This window comes from Eublepharis macularius, chromosome 4 (assembly GCF_028583425.1).
Source record: "Eublepharis macularius isolate TG4126 chromosome 4, MPM_Emac_v1.0, whole genome shotgun sequence".
Classification (NCBI taxonomy): Eukaryota; Metazoa; Chordata; class Lepidosauria; order Squamata; family Eublepharidae; genus Eublepharis; species Eublepharis macularius.
In genome coordinates this window covers 171,451,644-171,474,462 of record NC_072793.1, presented here as the reverse complement: position 1 = coordinate 171,474,462, position 22,819 = coordinate 171,451,644, and the positions used below count along the sequence as shown (strand labels likewise).

General features: G+C 44.3%; 1 protein-coding gene across 1 annotated transcript; it reads left to right on the top strand.

Annotated features, from left to right (window-relative positions):
- Positions 1–311: 311 nt before the first annotated feature.
- Positions 312–19,579, top strand: LOC129327836 (zinc finger protein with KRAB and SCAN domains 7-like). Its single transcript, XM_054976588.1, has 9 exons — positions 312–773; positions 2,308–2,434; positions 3,552–4,701; positions 13,388–13,498; positions 14,279–14,795; positions 14,881–15,001; positions 15,885–15,967; positions 16,212–16,338; positions 17,988–19,579. Exons 1-9 carry the CDS (start codon positions 312–314, stop codon positions 18,974–18,976), a joined length of 3,687 nt encoding a protein of 1,228 aa, XP_054832563.1. The 3' UTR covers positions 18,977–19,579.
- The last annotated feature ends 3,240 nt before the right edge of the window (positions 19,580–22,819 follow it).

Here is a 22,819-nt window from a genome sequence, read left to right as displayed (position 1 = left end):
TAAGGTGGGGAGGGGGAAAGACTGGGGGCAGACCAAGGAAAAGCATCCTCTTAACTTTGTGTCCATAAAGGCCTTGATCTGTGCCAGTCTGGCAAATTGAATCTCTCCCATGTCTATGGTTTCCTTCTGACTCTTTCTGTCTGCTTTTCCTCATCCAGGGAGAAGAACCAGGTGCTAGCTGGAACACCCCCCTACCCCCCCCCTTTTTAATATCTTCCTGCCTTGAGGGTGTAACAGTTCACACACAGAACGAAGCAAGGGCTTGACAGGATCTAATCAGCCCCGCTTATTGCAATTTGTGGCAAATGAGCATGGAGGCCCTTCGCACAAGTTTGGAGACAGTCCTGGAGCATGGACTGAAGAGGAAAGAGGAAGATTCGGCTGATCCCAGAGCAGGAAAAGGACTCAGTGCCACCAAGGCTGAGTACAGTGGGGAATTCTGGGAAAGAACAGTGAAGACGATCCTGGGGCAGGAGACTGGCACCTCGGACCTACAGCGCCAGCACTTCCGGGAATTCTGCTACTGGGAGACCGAGGGCCCCCGAGAAGCTTACATCCGACTCCAGAACCTTTGCTATGAGTGGCTGAAACCAGAGCACCACACAAAAAATCAGATCCTAGACCGGGTGATTTTGGAGCAGTTTCTGACCATCCTGCCCCCAGAGATGGAGAACTGGGTCAGAGAGTGTAGGCCGGAAACCAGTTCGCAAGCAGTGGCCCTGGCAGAAGGTTTCCTCTTGAGTCAGGAAGAAGACAAGCTTCTGGAAGAGCAGGTGAGCAACTTTTATCCCAAGAATACATGCAAGATTATCCTAAAAATCCTCATCCGCAGTCTGTCTTTTGTCTTGAAATTGTCTAAAGGGGATGTCCTTGAATTCCCTTAGAGTTGGCTCAACCTATTTCCTTTTTTAACCCATTCTTTCCATGGTATCCTGAACACTCTTTTAGGTATCTGGGCTATTTGCAGAAGAAACAGAGATGGCTCCGTTGGGTACTGGAGAGAGTCCATCATCCAGGGAGATCAAGGAGGAGGGAGTCAGATTTGCCACTTCTCAGGGTAAGGCTGAATAGGGTGTAGTTCAACTCGGTCTCACACATGAAACTGCCTTAGCGAATCAGACCATTGTTCCTGTTCCTTCAAGGTCAATATTATCCACGCAGACTGGTAACCACTCTCCAGGGTTTAATGCAGTGGTTTTCTTATCACCTACTACCTAATCTTTTTAACTGGAGATGCCAGGGACTGAACCTTAAAATTCAGCATGCCAAGCAGATCCTCTACCACGAAGCCATGGCCCCTCCCTAAGGGTGTTCCAAATCTGCTAGCTGTTCTTATATTTCCCTGAGCTGATGAGAGGATTTTTAAGGGAAGGATCACCTCACTCATTAATTACAAGTTTAAGTGAGGTAATCCTTCTTATTTTGTGTGTGTGTGTATATATATCATTTCAGAGGAGTTAGCCGTGTTAGTCTGCAGTAGCAAAATAGCAGAGAGTCTAGTAGCACCTTTAAGACTAACCAACTTTATTGTAGCATAAGCTTTCGAGAGCCACAGCTGTCTTCATCAGATGCATAGGCCATCTGACGAAGAGAGCTGTGGCTCTCAAAAGCTTATGCTACAATAAAGTTGGTTAGTATTAAAGGTGCTACTGGACTCTTTGCTATACCATTTCAAGCTTTTAAAAATCCAAAACAGTAATCTGTATTGTGTCCAAGAGCCAAAATGTATGGAAATATTGGTGGGGGTGGGTGGAGAGTGACAAAGACTGAAATTCGATTTTTGAATAAGAACCCCAAATTTGCTACTTTTCTCACCCTCACAGGTGAAGGCAGGGTGTTGGCACGACATACGAGTTCAGCTTCTCTTTGTAACCAGGTCAGTGAGTAATTGTTGGGGAGATGGGAGAGGATAGCTGAGCTGCCTCAGTCCTTACTCGCTTCCCTGCACCTAACACCATCCCGTTGTTCTATGAACGCTGCCTGCACCAAGAATGGTAGGCTTGCCAACTTCCAGGTGTGGCCTGGAGATCGCCTGGAATTACAGCTGATTTCCAGGAGACAGGCATCAGTTTCCCTGGAGAAAATATCTCCTTTGGAGGATGGACTCTATGATATCACATTCCTACTGAGTTCCCTCCCCAAATCCACACGCCCCAGGCTCCCTCCCTAAATCTCCAGGAATTTCTCAACCCAGAGTTGGCAGCCCTAGACTCCTAAAGATTTGACTAGAACCCAGACACCTCAGCTTAACTCCTCATTCAGATTGTGCAAGGAAAGCAAAGAGGGATTATTTTTCACTTCTTTCAGGGCCTGGTGACCTTCGAGGAGGTTCACGTATATTTCACTGAAGAGGAATGGAACCTGCTGGATCCCGATCAAAGAGCGTTGTACATCGAGGTCATGCTGGAGAACTGTGGGAACGTGGCCTCTCTGGGTAAGCTTCCCCCCTTTCAGTAGATGCCCGGAGCCGAAAGCCCTTTCTTGTAGTCCGTTCTTCTGGGGCCCCTTCACAGAAACGGCAGAATCTTTATACGGTGATCCTTTTTTCTGAGTTGCGTTTAGATGACATCAAGGTCTGATGCCACAGGCTAATCTCCTGGTGTGCTTTTGTAGGGCTTAGAACAGTGTAATAAAGCTCTTCATTATGGAATGGCGTGTTGAAATATGACTGAAAGGAATCTTGCAGGTGTTTCCTCTGTGACCATATCCTTAGTCAAACTGAGCTCACTGGCTGAATTCACCAACCAGCAGGCCCAAACATAGGAAGGGGAGGAGCATATTTTGCCAGAGGTAGAGTTGTCAACTGTTGGAAGGCACACATTTGGTTAGAAGCAGTGATCACCATGGAGGAAAACTACCCAAAAGAGGATACAGATTTAAAAAAAAACAAAAAAACAGGGATGTAAAATGCCTGGGAGAAAGAAAAATCCAGTTATTTTGTTTGCTGTGATTGTGTGATGTAGTGGTTAGAGTTTTGGACTAGGATCTGGGAGACCCAAGTTTGACTCTCCACTCAACCATGGACGCTCACTGATTGACCTTGGGCCCATCACATACTCACAGCCTAACCTACCTCACAGGGCTGTTGTGAGGATAAACTGGATGGAGGAGAGGAGCATGATGTCAGCTGCTTTGGTTTCCCATTGGGGAGAAAGGCAGGGTATAAACGAAGTAAAGAAATAATAGGACAATGCCAATGATATAACGCAAGTCAGCACATGAAGGCTGAAATCTCCTGGACAATTTTGTAGAAGTGTTAGTTAAAACACAGAGAATCCAGAACCTCCTGGCACAAGATTTTAAAGAAGGTCTAATTAAACCAATACATGTCTCTTCAAGATGGATATTTTACCACTGAGGCTCGCTCTGAACAGGTATCAGAGTCTGGGTTTATGTGAGCAAGCTCCATTTCTCTACACTACACCAGTATGTCCACCAGTATGTTTAGTATCCATTTCCCCTATGAATGGACTCTCTCAATTTGATTTGTATTCTGACTTGAGGCTCCACTTCTGCTTCCATCTCTCACAAGTTTTCTTTCTTTATTCCAGCGAGTGCTGGGTGGGAGCCCAAAAATGAGGGAGAGCTGTATGGTGTGCCTTCTGAGGAAGCCAGACATACAGAAAGAGAAGAGCAGAAATGGAAGACCGAAGTAAAAGAGGAATGGAGGAATCAGCCCTTTACGTCTCAGAGCAGTGACTTTCATGAAATTCCAATCCCGGAAAAAATAGATAAAGGAAAGGAAAAGACTCAGTGCCCTGAGTGCGGGAAAAACTTTAGTTCCAAGTCAAACCTTAATACTCACTGGAAAATCCACACAGGGGAGAAACCATTTAAATGTTTGGAGTGTGGAAAGAGCTTTTGTCAGAAGGAAAAACTTATTAGACATGAAAGGATCCACACAGGAGAGAAACCATATGGTTGCTTGGAGTGTGGAAAGAGTTTCATTCAGCGAATAGATCTTACTACCCATCAGAGAATCCATACTGGAGAAAAGCCGTATAAATGCTTAGTCTGTGGAAAGAGTTTCAGGCAAAGCTCAAGTCTTGCTTCACATCAAAAAATTCATACAGGAGAAAAACCATATAAGTGTCTGGATTGTGGAAAGACTTTCACATTGAACTATAGCCTTACAGTGCATCAAAGAACTCACACAGGAGAGAAACCATATGAATGTTTGGATTGTGGGAAGAGCTTCAGTCAGAGCATACACCTTACTTCCCATCAAAGGATTCACACTGGAGAGAAGCCGTATGAATGCCTGGATTGTGGAAAGAGTTTCATTCGGAGCACACACCTTACTTCACACCGAAGAATCCATACTGGAGAGAAACCATTTAAATGCATGGAATGTGGAAAAAGCTTTAGTCGGAGCACACATCTCATTAGACATCAAAGAATCCACACAGGAGAGAAACCATATAAATGCTTGGAATGTGGAAAGAGTTTTAGTCGGAATACACACCTCAATTCACATCAAAAAATCCACACTGGGGAGAAACCATATAAATGCTGGGAGTGTGGAAGGAGTTTTCATAAGAACACAGATCTTTCTTCCCATCACAGAGTTCACACAGGTGAGAAACCTTACCAGTGCCTGGAGTGTGGAAAGAGTTACAGATGGAACTCAAGCTTCATTTCCCATCAAAGAATCCACATGGTGGAAAAACAATTTAATTGGTCAGAATGTAGCATGAGTTTTTGAGGTTACTCAGTCCTTAAAATTATTAAAGCACTCACCAAGTCCTAAGTTCTTAATGTGTTGGAAGATCTTGAATCCACAAATCGGTGTATACCCCCCCAAAATGGTAGCACAATTTTTTGCGATGGATCAGATTGTGAATTCACACCTATGGAGGAAAAATATAGCTTATCAGCTTTTCTGACCAATCAACCCTTAATATGAAATGGAGACTCTAAGCATGGGAAAAACTGTATACATTTTCAGTGTGTTAAAAATGTCTTTGTACACTCGAAATATACAAATTAAGCTAATGAGTGTGGCAGGGCAATGAACGTGAGTTGGATCCTACAGTTTACAAGATGGCAGAGAAATGTTGGTATTAGACATTTGTGCAGTTACTTGCAAGGAATACACCATACGTCACAGTAAATAGCGAAGTACCTATTACCAGGAGAACAGATCCGTGGCTACAGCTGCCATTGCAAAGAAAGAAAAGAGTATCAAAATTTGAACTATTTAAAGATCTTTCCTATCTGATTTGAACTATTTTCATTGCTCATTTCCATTTCATCATTAATTTATGTTATTGTTACATGTTCCCCTGTTTCTCCAAATGGCAAGGCAAGCCACAGATTGCGTGACTGGGTTATTCACTTTGGGACGAGAGAGTCTTTTCAAATGTACAAACTGAGCTCAAAAGAGCATGTTACCAGTCAGCCAGGCTGTGCTAACTCCCAGAAAGCAATAGCAGCCCCCAAGACTGTTCCTTTGCAATCCCGGAGCCTCTCCCACCCAACACTAAAACCTTCCTTTTTGATTTGGTGACCCACAAATTCAAATTTACTTGGTATGGTGGTGCATTGATCTATTGATGCATTAATTTTGGACTATAGGTTTCTGGCAGCTATTGTTTTTAACTCCAAGTTTGCCTACTTCTTAACTTTTACTTAAGTTATCCAAGCAAAAATGTACCTAATGCACCTATTAATGTGGAATTTGTTGAAATATTTATTGCACGTGCAAAGTTATTCCCAATTTGTATGTGAATGTGAGAACGCAACTATCTGATTGCAGATTAAAGCTTCACGAATGATAAACATTAATCTTAAAACTTATAGCTGCACAAGGAGAGTTAGGTATAATGAATTTAGAACCTCTGAATAGTTTCATTCACAATAAAGTATCAGTGGGTTAAGTGAGTGCAGGATTGCCTTGTAAGTAAGCCCCATTGCATTAAATAGGATTTACTTCAGAGAAAGCCCTGACCTGGACAGCCCAGGCAAGCCTGATCTTGTCAGATATCAGAAGCTAAGCAGGGTCAGTCATGGTTAGTAATTGGATGGGAGACCTCCAAGCAAGACCAGGATTGCAGAGGCAGGCAATGGCAAACCACCTCTGTTAGTCTCTTGCCATGAAAATCCCACTGAGGTCACCATAAGTCAACTCTGACTTGAGGACTCTTTCCACCACCACTTCAGAGAAAACACACAGAAACATAAAAGGGGGATTTGGCAGTTGTTCGCCTGGGTAGAGTTGAGGCCCCAACCTTTGTCACCCCACTAACATCTAAAGTAGAATGAGAAGGCAAAAGATTGAAAAGAGTTTAGTTTTTTCTTGGGTTGCTCCTTGTTTAGCTGAAAGCTTCCCATTCCAAACCTGAAGTGCCTCTCTCATGGAATCCTGTTTTAGGCTGGAATGACAGCCCCTAGTGTGAACCGAAACATGGAGGAAGCAGACCTGGACACTTTGGGAGCTCTAAGGAAGAAAAGGGGAAGGGCAAGAGGCCCAAGATCCAACCCATCGTCTTTGGGGGATGAATAATCGCAGTGTTCTTTTTTTAGCTAGCTGAGATTATGTTAGGAATTGTATGTCACCTTGGGCACCCTAGCAAGAAAAGCTGGTTAGTAAAGGTGGTACATTAAGAAAAGATGATGTCAGGAAAGCAGGAATGCTTTAGGAGAGCAGATTTTTTAAAAGGATTAAGCTTTTTAAAGTCTGAAGTGCCAAAACAGGATTTGATTAAGTATTCTGGAGGAATAAACTCTCTGCCAGAAGTAGATGCAGAGAGATTGCCCTCCTTTCTCTCCTGATTTGACAAAGCCCTCGTCGGTGCTGGGCACTGTAAAAAAAAAAACTTTTCCCAAAATAAAATATGTTGTGCCCACAATCAAGACATAAGGAAGAACGGGAAAGCAAAGCAAAGGGAATGATGGTTTACTCTCAGTGCAATTCTAAATAGAGTTACTCCAGTGTAAACCTATGGACTTGGACTCATATGACTCTACTTAGGATTGCACTGCCAGTGACATGACACAGTCTGTATTTCTTCATGTGCAGTTCACCAAGTCAAAGTGTGGTAATGTCTTTAAGAAGAAATTCGTCACAACTGTTAGCCTTGCCAGCAAAGTAGAACTTCCACATTCAGAGAAAGTATATCTTTCAGTAATAATTGCTACGGATGAACAGTCTTAATGGTTCCCTTCCCTGTCTTTCTAAGCTTTATGTCTCACTGGCTGCTGTCATCTTAAAAATTTTGTAGCCCTACCAAAAGCAGAGATGTGTAGTGGTTAGAGTATCTGATTAAAGGGATTCCCAGCTTAAAGTCTCCACTCAGCCATGAAGCTCACTGGGTGACCACAGGCCAGTCACATACCTTCAGCCTATCCTACCTCACAGGGTTGTTGTGAGGATAAAATGGAGAAGGGAAGAACTAGATAAGCTCTTCAGAGAAAGGATAAGGTCAAAAAAATTGTGATAGGAGAGGAAAGCCCTGAGCGCCTTATAAAAAGGGTAAGAAATTAAGTGTAACAGATTGATAGATGTTTAGATATGATCCATCATATTTGTTTTTGTGTAAATATTATTTACTACTTGTGTTTTCCAATGATTAGATATTTCATGGCTTTATGTTAGCGTAATGTACCCGCTTTGCTTGCTACATGTCTAATTGTTGTACTAATAGTTGTTTGGGAGGAAGAGGGACAGAATTTTCTTTCTGCAGTACAGCATCTAGACGGACTTTTCCCACACATAGTCATCTGTTCTGGTATCACTGATCCCAAGTAGGGTTGCCAACCTTCAGGCAGGAGCTGGAGTTCTCCCTAAATTATGACTGGCCTTCCAGCCTACAGAGATCAGTTCCCCTGGAGGAAATGGCAGCTTTGGGGGGGGGTGGACTCTGTGACATCACATCCTTGCTGAGTTCCATCCCCTGCCCAAATTCCACCCTCAAATTTCCAGGAATTTCCCAACCTCTGGAATTGGCAACTAAACAGAATTATACCCTTCTAAGCCCACTGAAGTCATTAGGCTTAGAAGAGTGTAACTGCTTAAGATGGCTCTTCTTAAAGGGCATTGGGCAGATTTGTGGAGGATCAGGTCCATCAGTGGCTGCTCACCATGGTAACTGAAGGGAGCCTCCATCTTCAGTAGCTGCCAACCTCTCATACTCAGTGCAGGGAAGCAGCATCAGGGGAAGGCCTTAGCCTCTCTGCCCTGTCTGCTGACCTTTTCGGGTAACTGGTTGGCCACTGTGTGAAACGTAATGTGCGACTAGATCAACCCCAGGTCTAATCCTGCAGGGCTCTTCTTATATTTTCTCAGTTGTATTACAGGCGAGCACTTCTCCCAGGAGAACAGACCCACGTGTCTCAGCCTGTACATTTTCAACTTAGGGATGTACCCTGGTCACCCTGACCTGGATAGCCCAGGTGAGCCTGCTCTCCTCAGATCTGAGAAGCTAAGCAGGGTTGGCCTTGGTTGGTAATTGGATGGGAGACCTCCAACGAAGACCAGGGCTGCAGAGGCAGGCAATGGCAAACCACCTCTGTTAGTCTCTTGCCATGAAAACCCCACCAGGGGTTGCCATAAGTCAGCAATGGCTGTAGGGTACTCTCCACCACGTAGCCTGGTTACCCTAACATACGAGTAACAGTGCTATTTCCCCCGAACTAAAGTAGCATTGATAGGGAGAACTCTCTCTCCCACACACATACCTGTAGCTCCTTCCTTGCCCTGACTGAAAAACTCAGCTTTGTCCCTTCCTTTTTGGATTATGTTGTGTTTCTTTAAACTTTTCCTCAGCCTCTGCTTGAACATGTGTGGGTAGAGTTGCCAACATCCAGGTTCCAACTTCTTGGAACGACAACTGATCTCCAGGTGACAGACATCAGTTCCACGGAGCAAAAAGTGACTTTGTAGGGTGGATTCTCTGACATTATACCCAGCTGAGGGCCTTCCCTGACCCCTGCCCTCCCCAGGCCCCAACTCCAAACTTTCAGGAATTTCCTAACCTGGCATTGGCAGCCCTAGTGAGATGAGTCTCATTCAAGAAATATCTTTGAGCCATCTGTGAGAGACCATCACTAGCCAGCTTGGAAACGACCCAATTGATTATATATAGCTTTGTGGATGGACTCTGTATATAGTTCTGGTCCTCTTGTTGCTTTTGAATGAGAACGTTTCTATTAAATGCCGTCATGTTCTCCTATGTTCTCTTCTATGTTCTTTCCTTCTGCGTTCTCTCCTTGTCAGCATGCTGTTTAAGCTTAATGCTGCAAATGCATTATAGTGAACATACTAGGTAGGAAATGGATGCTGTGTGTTTATTATTTATTCTGATGTTTTACAGGTTGCCTCTCCAGAGACATTATGGAAGGCAGCTTGCAGTAGGAAGCCAGTGAAACAAGACACAACCACCTCCAAATAAAACTATTCCAGTCTGCACCCACTCTGACTTTTTCCTTTGTTTCTGGTGTCCAAATTGAAGCACTATTTCCTGGGGCCCACCCACTTCCTCACCTTTCCCTGTTCTTGGTGAGCTCTTTTTCGAACGTGCTCTGCCAGGATCTTTTCAGCGATCAGGCAGCCTGAGCATTTGCACACTATCTGGATGTGAAGATGCATATTTTTTTTTGAAAATGTACTAAAATTTAATCATTCATAAAAGCTGTAATTTAATCTGTGACAGTAAAACACAAGAAGCAATATTAGAGTTGGTTTAGTATATTATATATTTTAGCTTTCAAAGCCATAGACATCAGTTATCCCAGTTTTTTTCCTATAAAAGACCCATTTTTTCAAAGCATTATGCACAATTTTAATTGGAATATAATGGCAGAACGAAAATAATGATATTCCGTAACTTTTTAAATATAAAATGAAGTCAATGACTTGGGAAGTTATTTGCTGCAGTGAGTTCAAAAGGTAAAATTTGTATTGTCATATCTATCTCGATAGATATAAAGTATTAATTGACTGACCTTTTTAGTGCTTGATGGGAGAAGAATTATGGTAAGAGGTCAAGATGCATATTTTCAAAGATCCTTTTCTGTTTGGTGTCATTTGCTACATTGCAGAGGTTTGACACTTGCTATAAATATATAAGCCAAGGGGACTGCTGGTAATTCTGCTCAATCTGGAGGAATGGATCTGGTGCATACAAAACAACTTTAATTCCGCCATCATTTTTCAAGTGTTGATTTTGCAATAAACACATATTTTAATTTGGTTGATTTTGCATTTTCCTTTCCCTTCTCTTCTTTACAAAAGGAATGCTTAGATTGAGCTGAGACTTGGAACTGAACTGTAGACAGGTGCCTAAACATGCATGGTGATACCAGCTTGCAAACTCAAGGGGGCGCAGAACAACAAAGAGCTCTACTTGTTAGGCACTATTGGAAATTCAGACCCTGAGGAATTGTCCCATTCTTGTGAATATGGACTTCCTCGGGCATTTAAAGGACAGTATAATGTGGTCTTTGTTCAGGGTGTGCCAGTTCCCAGAATTAAATAGGAGTCTAATGTGCCTGCATCAGCTTTCCTGAGTTAACCAGTTTGGTGTAGTGGTTAAGAGCGTGGGACTCTAATCTGGAGAACCGGGTTTGATTCCCCACTCCTCCACTTGAAGCCAGCTGGGGGACCTTGGGCTAGTCACAGCTCTCTGGAGCTCTCTCAGCCCCACCCACCTCACAGGGTGTTTTGTTGTGGGGATAATAATGACATATTGTCGAAGGCTTTCACGGCCGGAGAACGATGGTTGTTGTGGGTTTTCCGGGCTGTATTGCCGTGGTCTTGGCATTGTAGTTCCTGATGTTTCGCCAGCAGCTGTGGCTGGCATCTTCAGAGGCGTAGCACCAAAAGATAGAGATCTCTCAGTGACACTGAGATATAGCAAAGATATAGCATTAGCAAGGATCCAATAGAACATAATCAATTCTAGGACTTACATTAATAATAATAATAATGTTCGATTTATATACCGCCCTTCAGGACAACTTAATGCCCACTCAGAGTGGTTTACAAAGTGTTATTATTATCCCCTCAACAATAAGCATACCTTCGGGACTGACTCTCCCCATATGTTCCCCGGAGGTCACTTCAATCAGCCACTAAGAACTTGCTGATGGTCCCTGGCCCCAGGGAGGTCCGCCTGGCCTCTACCAGAGCCAGGGCCTTCTCAGTTCTGGCTCCGACCTGGTGGAACTCTCTGTCTGAGGAAACTAGGGCCCGGCAGGATTTGTTATCTTTCCGCCGGGCCTGCAAGACGGAGATGTTCCACCGGGCATTTGGTGGGGGCTAGGCTGTCCTCTCACTGGCCATACCACTGAAGACCTTCCACCACCCATGCAGGATAATGCTGTATTTTAATATTTTATACCCGCCAATTTTAATTGTTTTGATATGATGTTTGAATGTTTTTATAATGTTTTTACTGTTTTGAATCTGTTGTTAAACCACCCTGAGCCCGTCTGACGGGGAGGGCGGTCTAGAAATGTGATTAAATAAATAAATAAATAAACACCCTGTAAGGTGGGTGGGGCTGAGAGAGCTCTAGAGAGCCGTGACTAACCCAAGGTCACCCAGCTGGCTTCAAGCAGAGGAGTGGGGAATCAAACCCGGCTCTCCAGTTCCACACTCTTAACCACTACACCAAACTGGCAACATGAAGCACAGGTAGTATATAGGCATATATATTTAAAGCAACTGATAATATGTAAGGCAACATAGTGGTGAAGTCTATGGTTCCTAACTCATTAGCGAAGCCTCTGAGACCCCCTCCCTATAATACTGCCCTCCTATCTGAGTAAAAAGCCTTTTTGAATAATTCAGTTTTGCATCGTTTCTGGAAAGCCAGGACAGTGGTTCACCCATGCCTGGAGTTTGTTTCAAAATGAGGCATTTAAGGTTTTATTACACCAGATTACAACATACCCTTTCTAAACAGTTCTAATTGTGTAAACCTTATTTTCTCGCTTTTAGACTGAAAGGGATAATACTTTGATCCATCTTTTCATAGAGGATTTAAACATCTGTGAGGCTTTCTTGCCCGGCCTTTATGTGAGAATTGGATAGTTAGAAGCAGGGACTGGTGTGCCTCTGGAGTCCTAATGCATTTAGCCCCAGAAATTTCTCAGCAAGAGCTGAGGAAAACCCTACAGGACAAGAGGAAATCCCTTGATCAAGATCACTTGATTCCAAGCGGAGAGGCCAAGGTAAGGGATTAGGCCTGTGTAGAATTGTTTTGTAGGCCCCACAAAGCCTTTCTGCAATCTTATTTACCACACAATTCAACAACATTTCTTCTCCCTTATAGCAGGACTTCTTTCGCCTTTGATCGCAGAAATCAAACAGGTGCTGTTTCCCCCAGCAGGGAGATGGGGGCTGTTTTAAGCAGAAATGGCCGAAGCTGAGCTGGAGAACTTCCATGTGTGTGAAAGTCATGTGCTGTGAGGCATGTTTTTTTCCAGATGGGGCTTCAGTACATTTTAACATCTGCCGGATGGATGAGAATTTATCAGGTACAGTTCTCTTTACTGGTTTGGACAAACTTGAATTTCTGACCATAACCAGAATAACCAGAAAACAGAAAAGTCCCAGCTCTCCTCTGATAGGCGCTCCAAACAATAACCATTGAATACCTTTTAGGAAGACCAACTTTAATCAGGAGTGGGATTGCCAGTCTCCAGGTGGGGTTTAGTGATCTCCCAGATTATAACATCTCCAGTTGTCAGAGATCCGTTCCCCTGGAGAAAATGGGTCTTTGGTGGATGGACTTTAGGGGATTATACCCCACCGTGGTCTCCCCCACACCCCACCCTCTCCAAGTAACGTCCCTAAATCTCCGAGAATTCCCTCAAACTTGAGTTGGCAACTGTATCTAGTTTCTTATTTGCACTTTCTAGCTCCTTATTCTTGAATACAGCCATAAATATTGAAGCTACTTAAAAAGCTTTGTTCTCCCAGACAAGCTCTATACCTTCACCTAAACACATCCACATTTGGGAAACTCTGCCCTCCAAGCAGACCTGTGCTGTTTCGTGGTCCAAAGACCAGTTCTTATGCTAACTGCTCCAAAGCAAGATACCCTCAGGACAAATGCACGTACAGAATCAGGGCGCAGTTGTACCCCAAAATAATCTTTGGACCACTGCAAATCATACACATGCACCTGCCACACACATGCCTGAGATTATCCCCCCCTAGGAATAAAGAACCTACTTCAGCTTCGTACTTTAATCTCAGAGTGCAAGCTTGCCGCTCTCCCTGAACAGCCACTCTGCAATCTCTCTTGCCAGGCCAGATCTCCATTTACTTCTGGGGAAAGTCAGTTTCAGGTTGCAAGTGATGTTGAATCCCTAGCCTAGAGTGCCAGCTAGGCGATCTTCCATCTAAGAGTTAAACTGAGAGAGTCTGAATGGCTAGAACAGCCTCTTGGAAGGAGGGTTCACTTCCTGTCCTAGCTACACGCGCATCTTTGAAGGGTCTCCCCCCACCCACCCCCAAAGCTGGCTCTGCCCTTCAAGGACTTTGTGGGTGAGTCTCAGGTGCATTGGGGTGCAGGGGAGGGAATTCTATAGCTGAATTTGGAGTAAAATGCCAGGCAGGCACACCCCTGGATCATCATAGTGCAGCCCGTATAGCTAGCAAAAAGGCGGGGGCAGAGGAGAATAAGCCTGAGCGATGCCTTCTTGGTTTCCATCCCAAAGGGATGTCTCCCCATGCAGCTGACCCATCTGGGGGTTTTGCCTGAGTCTGGTTGCTGTTTTTCCACACTGATCCTTAACAGCCCATTTCTGGTGCATTTAAAAGGTTAGTTAGTTTGAGGGTTTAGAGCAAAATGTGCGTGGCTGTCTTATAATCGATGCGTTCGTAATATTTAAATTGCTGCAAAATTTTATTCTATTTATTGTATATTTTAAAATGTTGCGATCCGCTCTGAGCCTGCTTGCGGGCAGAGTGGAATAAAAATCAAATTAAACAAATAAATTAAATAAAGCTGCCATTTGGATGGGATTAAACTGGTTTCAGACTGGTTCCCAGATGCAGAGGGGATCAGGGTAGGGAAAGCGAGTGAAGCCAAGGAAGCTTTAGTGGAAAGGGGGGCGGGGAGGGAGGGAGTTTGTTTGTTATGGGTGAAAACTTTGTTCTGAGCTCCCTGGATTGATGCATCCCCTTGCTGTCACCCCATCTCTAATTTCCTGTGCAGTCCTGAAGGTGAAGACCTGGTTGCTCGCTAGAATCACTTCCATTTCTTGCAAAACACCCCCCACCCCACTCCTAGTCAGTTCACAAAATGACACATTGCCTTTGCAGGAGCCCTTCGGGTTGGAGGCCTGCCTTTGCCTTGAGAAAGGAATTGGCAGAAGAGAAGGGTGACTCTCTGGCCCTTGGTAAGGGCATCATGGTAGAAGGAAGGGGAACAGGAGAGCAAGAGCTGGCATCTCCCAATGCAAGAGAAGGCTCCAAGACCACCGGGGCTAGGAGCAGTGGGGAATTCTGGGGAAGAGCGGCACAAGAGATTCTGGCGGACAATCCTGGCGTTTCAGAGGGACCACTCCGGCACTTCCGGGAGTTCTGCTATCAAGAGGCTAAGGGGCCCCGAGAAGTTTGCAACCGACTCCACGCTCTTTGCCGTTTGTGGCTGAAGCCGGAACAACACACGAAAAACCAAATCCTGGACCTGGTGATCCTGGAGCAGTTCCTGGCTGTCCTGCCCTCAGAGACCCAGAGCTGGGTCAGGGAATGCCAGCCAGAGACCAGTGCCCAGGCAGTGGCCCTGGCAGAAGGCTTCCTGCTGAGCCAGGCAGAAGCTGAGAAGCAGGCAGAGGAGGTGAGAGGGTCTCATGCAGATACTTCCCCCACCCACCTCCCCTTGTCCTTCAGCATTTATCTCCTACTCCTCGTTTTCCACTCAGGATTCCTGTAAGCAGGCCTTGTTTGTGGAGATGACGGTTGATCTCTCTGAGACCGCGAATGCTCCTTTGGACTCCAGATGGAGGCGTCTCTCCAGGGGAATTAGGCAAGAGGGCGACCGAGGTAAGGATGGATAGGGCGTGGTTCCAGTTGGCCTATTGAGCAGGTCGAACATTTGTAGGCTACTTTTATTCTCCCCTCTGAAAAGGAGATTGGACAACTAATAATGGCATAGCACTGTAGTCTACTGCAATGTTCATTTTACGTACCACCTCCCTTTTTTACTGCTGTTTACTCAGTCTTTGTAATCACTTCCTTCTTTAGGGTATGTCATGCCTTACGCCAGTTTTCCTTTGCATTTTTTCCTCTATTTTGTAATCCCAGTCCCCTGGCATTTCTTATTGGATATCTTACACTTTTTAGCTTGTTTATTGGAGTTTTAACACTATCAAATTGAGTTGTGTTCTTATTTTGTAATCCATCTTGAGTCTCAGTAAGAAAGGCAGGCTATGAATGAAGTCACTAATACCATATTTACTCAAAAGGAAGAAGACCCTGAGCATATGACAAGCGCCATAAAAATATTACATACATACAAACAACAATTGTTATTGGACATAACTATAACTTTTATGCAAGTGTAAGACAACCACTCTTTTTGTTTAACAGCATACATGGGGAAAAACCTAGTCTTGCATTTCAGTGAAGACTGCAATGAATAAAATAATAAGTATAATAATGAAGTTTTCCTCAGTCTCTTCAAAGGAGATGCCAGTCTCCATTCTCCATCACATTTAAAAACAGTTTTTCTTTTCAACATGTAATTTATTAATCCCAAACATCCCAAACATGTAATTTATTCATCCATTGCCCACCAGAGGTGATACGGAAGAAGGAGTCTGGGTTGCTTTCCACCTGAAGAAACTGAAATTCAGAATGTTTATAAGAGTAGGAAAATGTGTGCGAAGGGTAACGCTTCTTCCTGCCACTTCTGTGACCTCTACAGGTGACGGAAGGATTCTAGTGCCACCTGCCAGGTTGTCTCCTCTTTGTGACCAAGTGGAAACAGCTTCTGGGAAGCTAAAGCAGGTCAGTGAAGAATCCCAGTGGAGTGGGGCCTGGGTCTGTTAGGGGTCTTAATCCCTTCGCATCTCCCTGGCCCTGAAACGATCTGTCGTCTTCTTTTCACCACTGTTAACTAGAAAAGTGGTAAATGCAACTGGGGGTGGGGGGATGGTTTGATTCCTTCTGGGTACCCCCCCCCCATCAACTCACCTTGTCAAAAGAACCATTGTGTAATACAGGAGGAAGAAATGTTTTCTTTCTCTTTCAGGGCCTGGTGACCTTTAAAGAGGTGCATGTGTATTTCACCGAGGAGGAGTGGAATCTGCTCGATCCAGACCAAAAAGCCTTGTACATTGAGGTCATGTTGGAGAACTGTGGGAACGTGGCTTCTCTGGGTAAAGCTGCCTATATTCCTTTGTTTGAGAGATGCATGTTTGAGAGATGCAGAAGGCAGACATTTTGGCTTTGTAGCTGTGGATCAATGAAAGAGCATCTGCTTAGCATGCAGAAAGCTCCAGGTTCAATTCCCGGTATCACCAGTTAAAAAGACACGGGGGGCGGTGACATGAAAGTCCTTGAAAGCAGCTGCCACTCTGAGTGGAGAAGACTCACCTGAGAGACTAACAGTCTGACTCAGCTTCATTTAGGGAGGGGCTCTGGCTTAGGACAGAGCATCTTCTTGGCACACAGAAAATCCCAGGTTCAATTCCCAGCATTTCCATTTAAGAAGATCAGGTGGTAGGTGATTTTGAAGCCCTCAGCCTGCGATCCTGTTGAACTGCTGCCGCTCAGGGCAGACAAGACTGGCCTGGACAGATTGACAGCCTGACCCAGCAAACAGCAACTTCATGTGCTGTATTTGTGATTTAAAAAAAAAATTAGCATCCCCACCCTCTTCTTTTGTCCTGTCCTGCTGTTTTGTTTGTTTGTTTTGACTTTTGAGGCACAGAATTAAGACACTTGGGTTTTGGCATTTGTGGAAGCTCCCCTCAAATATCCAGAGCTCTTTGTTTCCTTCCTACCAACCATTTTGCAATCTAACTGCACAAGGCCAGGGATTAAGAATTCTCTGGACTTAGCAACCAAGTTGCTCCAGATCCATCTAGTTCAGTCCTTTCTGCCGTAACAGGCAATGTCTCACCAAGATATCATGTAGAGAATGGCCAAGTTTTCCATCCAGGATTCTTTACATAAGGAAACCAGGGGTTGAACTTGGGACGGGAGACCTTCTTTATGCAAAGCAGACATTCTGCCACTGAGCCAACCTAACACTAACCCCCTCCTCTTTATGCGCCTGCTTAGCTCATTTGTATCCTGCTCTGTTTATACAGTTCTTCCTTTTACCTGCAGACAACCCGGCATGGTGTAGTGGTTAAAGTTTTGGACTATTGTTATTGTTATTTATTTTATTTTACAAAACTTATACCCTGCCCTTCTGCTTTCACAAGAGCAACCAAGGCAGCTAACAAAAACACGCACAATAAGGTCATTATCTTAAAAACCATTAAAACTAGAGCCAAAATACATAAAACGCACAAAAACATTGGGCAAGGGAATGCCAAACAAAATGAAAAGGTCTTCATTTACTGGTGAAAGACAGCAAAAGAAGAGTACAGATTATGAATCACAAAGAAGGCCCTCTTCCAGGTAGCCACCCACCTAATCTCAGAAAGTGGGGCACCCAAAGCACCTCCAAAGATGACTGTAGTGGTCTGGTAGGAGTGAAGAGTGAACTAGGATCAAGGAGATCCAGGTTCGAATCCCTACTTGGAAGCTTGCTGGGTATCCTTGGGCCAGTCACACACTCTCAGCCTAACCTATCTCACAGGGGTGTTGTGCTGGAGGTGGGGAGAATGCTGCAAGCTGCTTTGAGTCCCTATCTGGGAGAAAAGTGGAGTATAAATGAAATAAATAAATAAATAAATAACCATGTACTTTTTTCTGTCTGGTAATCTGCAAGATCTCATGACTGGGTTCCTTTCTTCATTTAAAGCTCCAATCCTTCTTCGGGCCTTTTAACAGTTATTATTTTTCTCCCTGGCAGGTGGTGGGTGGGAGACCAAGAGCGAGGGAGATCCACCCAGTTTGACTTTGGAAAAAAACGGATATAAAGAAGGCAGACAGCAGGACAGAAAAATGGAAGCAAGATGGGAGAGTGGGAATGACTCCATGACACCTCAGAGTAGTGACTGTCCTGAAATCTCTGTGCCTGAAAAGCTAGAGAAAGGAAAGAATGTATGTCAAGAATGTGGGAAAAGCTTCAGTTCTAAGTCTAACCTGAATACTCACTGCAAGATCCACACAGGGGAGAAGCCATTTAAATGCCTGGAGTGTGGAAAGAATTTCACTTTGAACTACTGCCTTATGGTACATCAGAGAACCCACACAGGCGAGAAGCCATATGAATGTTTGGAGTGTGGGAAGAGCTTCAGCCAGACTTCAGGCCTTACTTCTCACCAGAGAATTCACAGAGGAGAGAAACCCTTTAAGTGTCTGGAGTGTGGGAAGAACTTCAGTCGGAGCATGCACCTGATCAGACATCAAAGGATCCACACCGGAGAAAAACCATACAAATGCCTGGAGTGTGGGAAGAGCTTCAGCCAGACTTCAGGCCTTACTTCCCACCAGAGAATTCACAGAGGAGAGAAACCCTTTCAGTGTCTGGAGTGTGGGAAGAACTTCAGTCGGAGCACACACCTGATCAGACATCAAAGGACCCACACGGGAGAAAAACCATATAAATGCTTGGAGTGTGGAAAGAGGTTCAGTTGGAATACATATCTTACTTCCCACCAAAAAATCCACACAGGGGAGAAACCATATACATGCTGGGAGTGTGGGTGGATGTTCCGGAAGAACATGGACCTTACTTTGCATTATAGAGTTCACACAGGCGAGAAACCTTATAAATGTCTAGAGTGCGGAAAAAGCTACAGGTGGAACTCGAGTTTTGCTTCTCATCAAAGAATCCACACAGTGACTCCACAATATAACTGCTCTAGCATGAGCTTTTGTAATGAATCAGTCCTTTAAAAAACATCTGAGAACTCATGGAGGAATCAAAATCTAAATGCTCAGAGTTCTCAAAAGAGTCATGATTTGTAACAGAACAGAACAAGCAAATTGCAGCAGGAGTTTTTGTGACTGACCACAATTCCTTTGCAGAGACTGCGGAAAACATTAGTATTATTGATGTATTGTCGAAGGCTTTCATGGCCAGAGAACGATGGTTGTTGTGGATTTTCTGGGCTGTATAGCCGTGGTCTTGGCATTGTTGTGCTGTACAATGCTGTACAGTACAGTGCTGTACATTGTTGTACAATGCCAAGACCACGGTTATATAGCCCGAAAAATCCACAACATTAGTATTATTACAGTATTTTCTCTAATGCAAGGTTTTCCTTCCCCCATGCATGTTGTCAAACAAAAAGAGAGGTTGTCTTATATGTCAAATGGCAAGAAAAGTGCTGCAGCTGCCCAAAGCTTTCTGAAAGCCCCAAAGTAAGCAATTTAAACACAGAAAGGAAGAACCAATCAACCATGGTTTTATATTGCAGCCATGCTAAAAACTATTGGTCACATTAATAACTGTATATAATTCTGGTTACTGCACATCTTCTGTGAGAACTTTGTTATTAAAAGATATCATGTCTCCTTGTACATACATTGGAAGTTTAACATTGCCAGGACCTTCTCATTCTTACCCAGTTTTTGTCATGCGACAGGGAAATCATGTGAACATCTGCCTTACAATTCACCACTTATAGATTTTTTTAAAATAATGAAATGTTCATGGGTTTCAGCCATAAAAAGTTCCAGAGGAGTTAGCTGTGTTAGTCTGTAGTAGCAAAATAGAAGAGAGTCCAGTAGCACCTTTAAGACTAACCAACTTTACTGTAGCATAAGCTTTTGAGAGTCACAGTTCTCTTCAGGAGATCTGAAAAAGAGAACTGTGATTCTCGAAAGCTTATGCTACAGTAAAGTTGGTTAGTCTTAAAGGTGCTACTGGACTTTTTTCTATTTAGCCATAAAAAGAATCCTAGAACTTTATTTGTCCACTCTAAGATTTCTTCAGAATTGAATTTCTAACATTTCTAATTTGGTATGTGCACAAACCTACATCGGTCTTTGATGCAGTGCGAGCAATCCTAAGCAGGTCTACTCAGAAGTCAGCCCTGTTTTCTCCAGTGAGGCTTACTAACAGGAAAGCATTCTTAGGATTGCAAGTTTCAGGTAGGTAGCTGTTCTGATATGCAGTAAAACCACAGGATTTGAGTCCAGAGGCACCTAAGAGGCCAACGAAATTTCCAGAGTACAAGCTTTCAAAAGTAAAAGCTCCCTTCTCCAGATACCAGAGATATCTGGCAGAGAGTGTTTTGACTCTTGAAAGCTTATACCCTGAAAATCTTGTTGGTCTCTAAGGTGCCCCTGGGCTCAAGTTCTACCAAACTAAAGGCACGCATCTAAAAATGCACGCTCTTAAATAGATGTATTGTTTTAAGGTTGTCTGCTAAGCAGTCCAGATGTCTATCCAATTTTTTTCCAGCCAGCTTCCCCTTCCCTGTAAATCCCCTGCATACTATTTCCTTGCACCCAGAAGCACATGTGAAGAAACACTTGGCTGCTTCATAGTAACAAACTTTGCAATGCATTATCCCCACAATACAGCTGGGCAGCTGGGGCTGAGAGGAGTGGCTTGCCCAAGGCTGTTACCAGAACTGCTTTTTATTAATGGGGGAAATTAGCTTTAGCAGTCTGTAACTGAAATTAGCGCGGATCTTAACCTATGTTTACGGAGGTCCTGATTCCAGACCCTCTAGTGACAAAGAGGCAGACTACAAATAGGTTCAAACACGTGTATTTTCTAATAGTGTGGCGTAAGCCTGAACTTGCACATACATACAAGGAAACATACAAGATCTAGGAAATACAGAGTAGAAAATATAGAGACTTTCGCATTAGCAGGTTCCCAACGATGGTAAGGGAAATACTCACAATCCTGAAGCGAAGCAGAGACACAACAGCGAGGTGGCCCAATGCCAGCACTGGGACCATAGACGGACAGCAAGGGGTTCTGGATAGGATGGCACACGCACCATGCAGTCTGGGAGACCAGCTTAAATACCCCAAAACGTACCCTGGGGCAGGTGCTGTACTTGGTGGTTCTCACAGATTAAAACAAAGGTTCTAATGGGTTACTGAATGGCTTGGATGGGCCACTTTGGTAATCTGATTGTGATAAGTGACACCTCAGGAAGAGGGGACAAAAGAGGGAGGGGGAAATCCGAGTGGGCTGAAAGGATGTTCCAGCGGACAGGGCTTGTCCTGATGTCATCAGCTCTGGAATGCGGAGGTTTCTTTGAGATGCATTCTCTAAGTGCTTGGGATGGTCAGCACTTAGTTCCTTCTCCTGGGCGGCTCCTAAGATATGCAGAGCGGGGCGAGGTACTCTCGCTGCGGACATGGTGTGCCCGCTTCGCCGAAATGGCTTCCCAAAGCAGGCGCCAGGCTGCTAGCAGCAGCTTGGGCCCATATGAGGCAGGCTTCCATGGAGGCAGGGAGAACAGCACTTAAAGCACAGTCCAAAGCAGGGAACAGGCACGGTCCGTGGCAGATGGCAATGCAGGCACGGGGCACACTTGTAATAAAGTCCAAACACACGCTAGGAAGTCCAGATACAGGTCTGGGCAGGGCTGCCCAGAAAGAGAGTCCTTTGTGCAGTTATCCAAACATGGAGTCAGTAAACTACACAGTCCATAGCAGCAGGAAGGTAATTAACACGCAGGCAGGAAACTGACACGTGTACTAGAACACACACGTGCAAAGCAATCTTTGTGTAGCAGCAAAGCAGCAACGCAGGAAACTTTAACACAGTCCATGGCAGGCTTTAAAGCAGGAGAGGGGGCCTACTTGGCAACAAGGCCACCTGCTGAGCTCATGGCAGGAGGGGCAGTTGAACTAGCAGGAGTCAAATTAACCGAGTGCTGATTCAGAGCTCAGACACTTAACCACTATGCTTCAGCAGCAACATATTTCTGTGCTGTGTTTCTATATTTCTATTCTGCCTCTTCAGAGTCTTGCAGGAGGCAGCTTACAATTCAAAACCATAGTGTTAAAGCAAAGCCATTGGACATAAACAGCATAAAACTATCCCTAAAACAGATGCTGACCAATAAAAAGCTGGTGTTAAGGAGAGGGGCATGGAGAGGGGCATGTTCTGCCCTCCTTCTGCTCCCCCATTTTCTCCTATTTGCAGAAATATTTGCCTTTGCGGAAAGCTGGTTAGATTCTGAGCATGTATAGGGTTCTGGTATGCGACCAGGTGTAGGCGCATAGGTGAGGACTGACACAACTTTTCTTAGTTCCAACCAAGGGAGGCATGCAGGAGAGATGTATTGTCGAAGGCTTTCACGGCCGGAGAACGATGGTTGTTGTGGGTTTTCCGGGCTGTATTGCCGTGGTCTTGGCAATACAGCCATGGCAATACAGCCCGGAAAACCCACAACAACCATCATGCAGGGGAGATATAACTGAAACAGAGAGTTACTCCCTGCTACAATAAAATGTATGCAAAGAGATTATAGACAAAATTTTTACTCTAAAGTGTTATCAGTGTACAAAGTGCAAAGTGCTCACACTAAATACAATCAATTAATTCAGTATAAACAGTCAATAAATAAATACTCCAATCAGTCAATAAATAATCCAATCCAATAAGTAACAACCAAATGCTGGTAAATACAGTCATAAATAGCCAAATGGTATACAAAAAGTCAAGCACAAAAAGTCTCAAAAAGTCCTTTACAATTGCAAGAATCAGTTGTATTTCTTGTCATGTCTCCAGAATCCACAATGAACTCCCCGCTCCAGTACCAG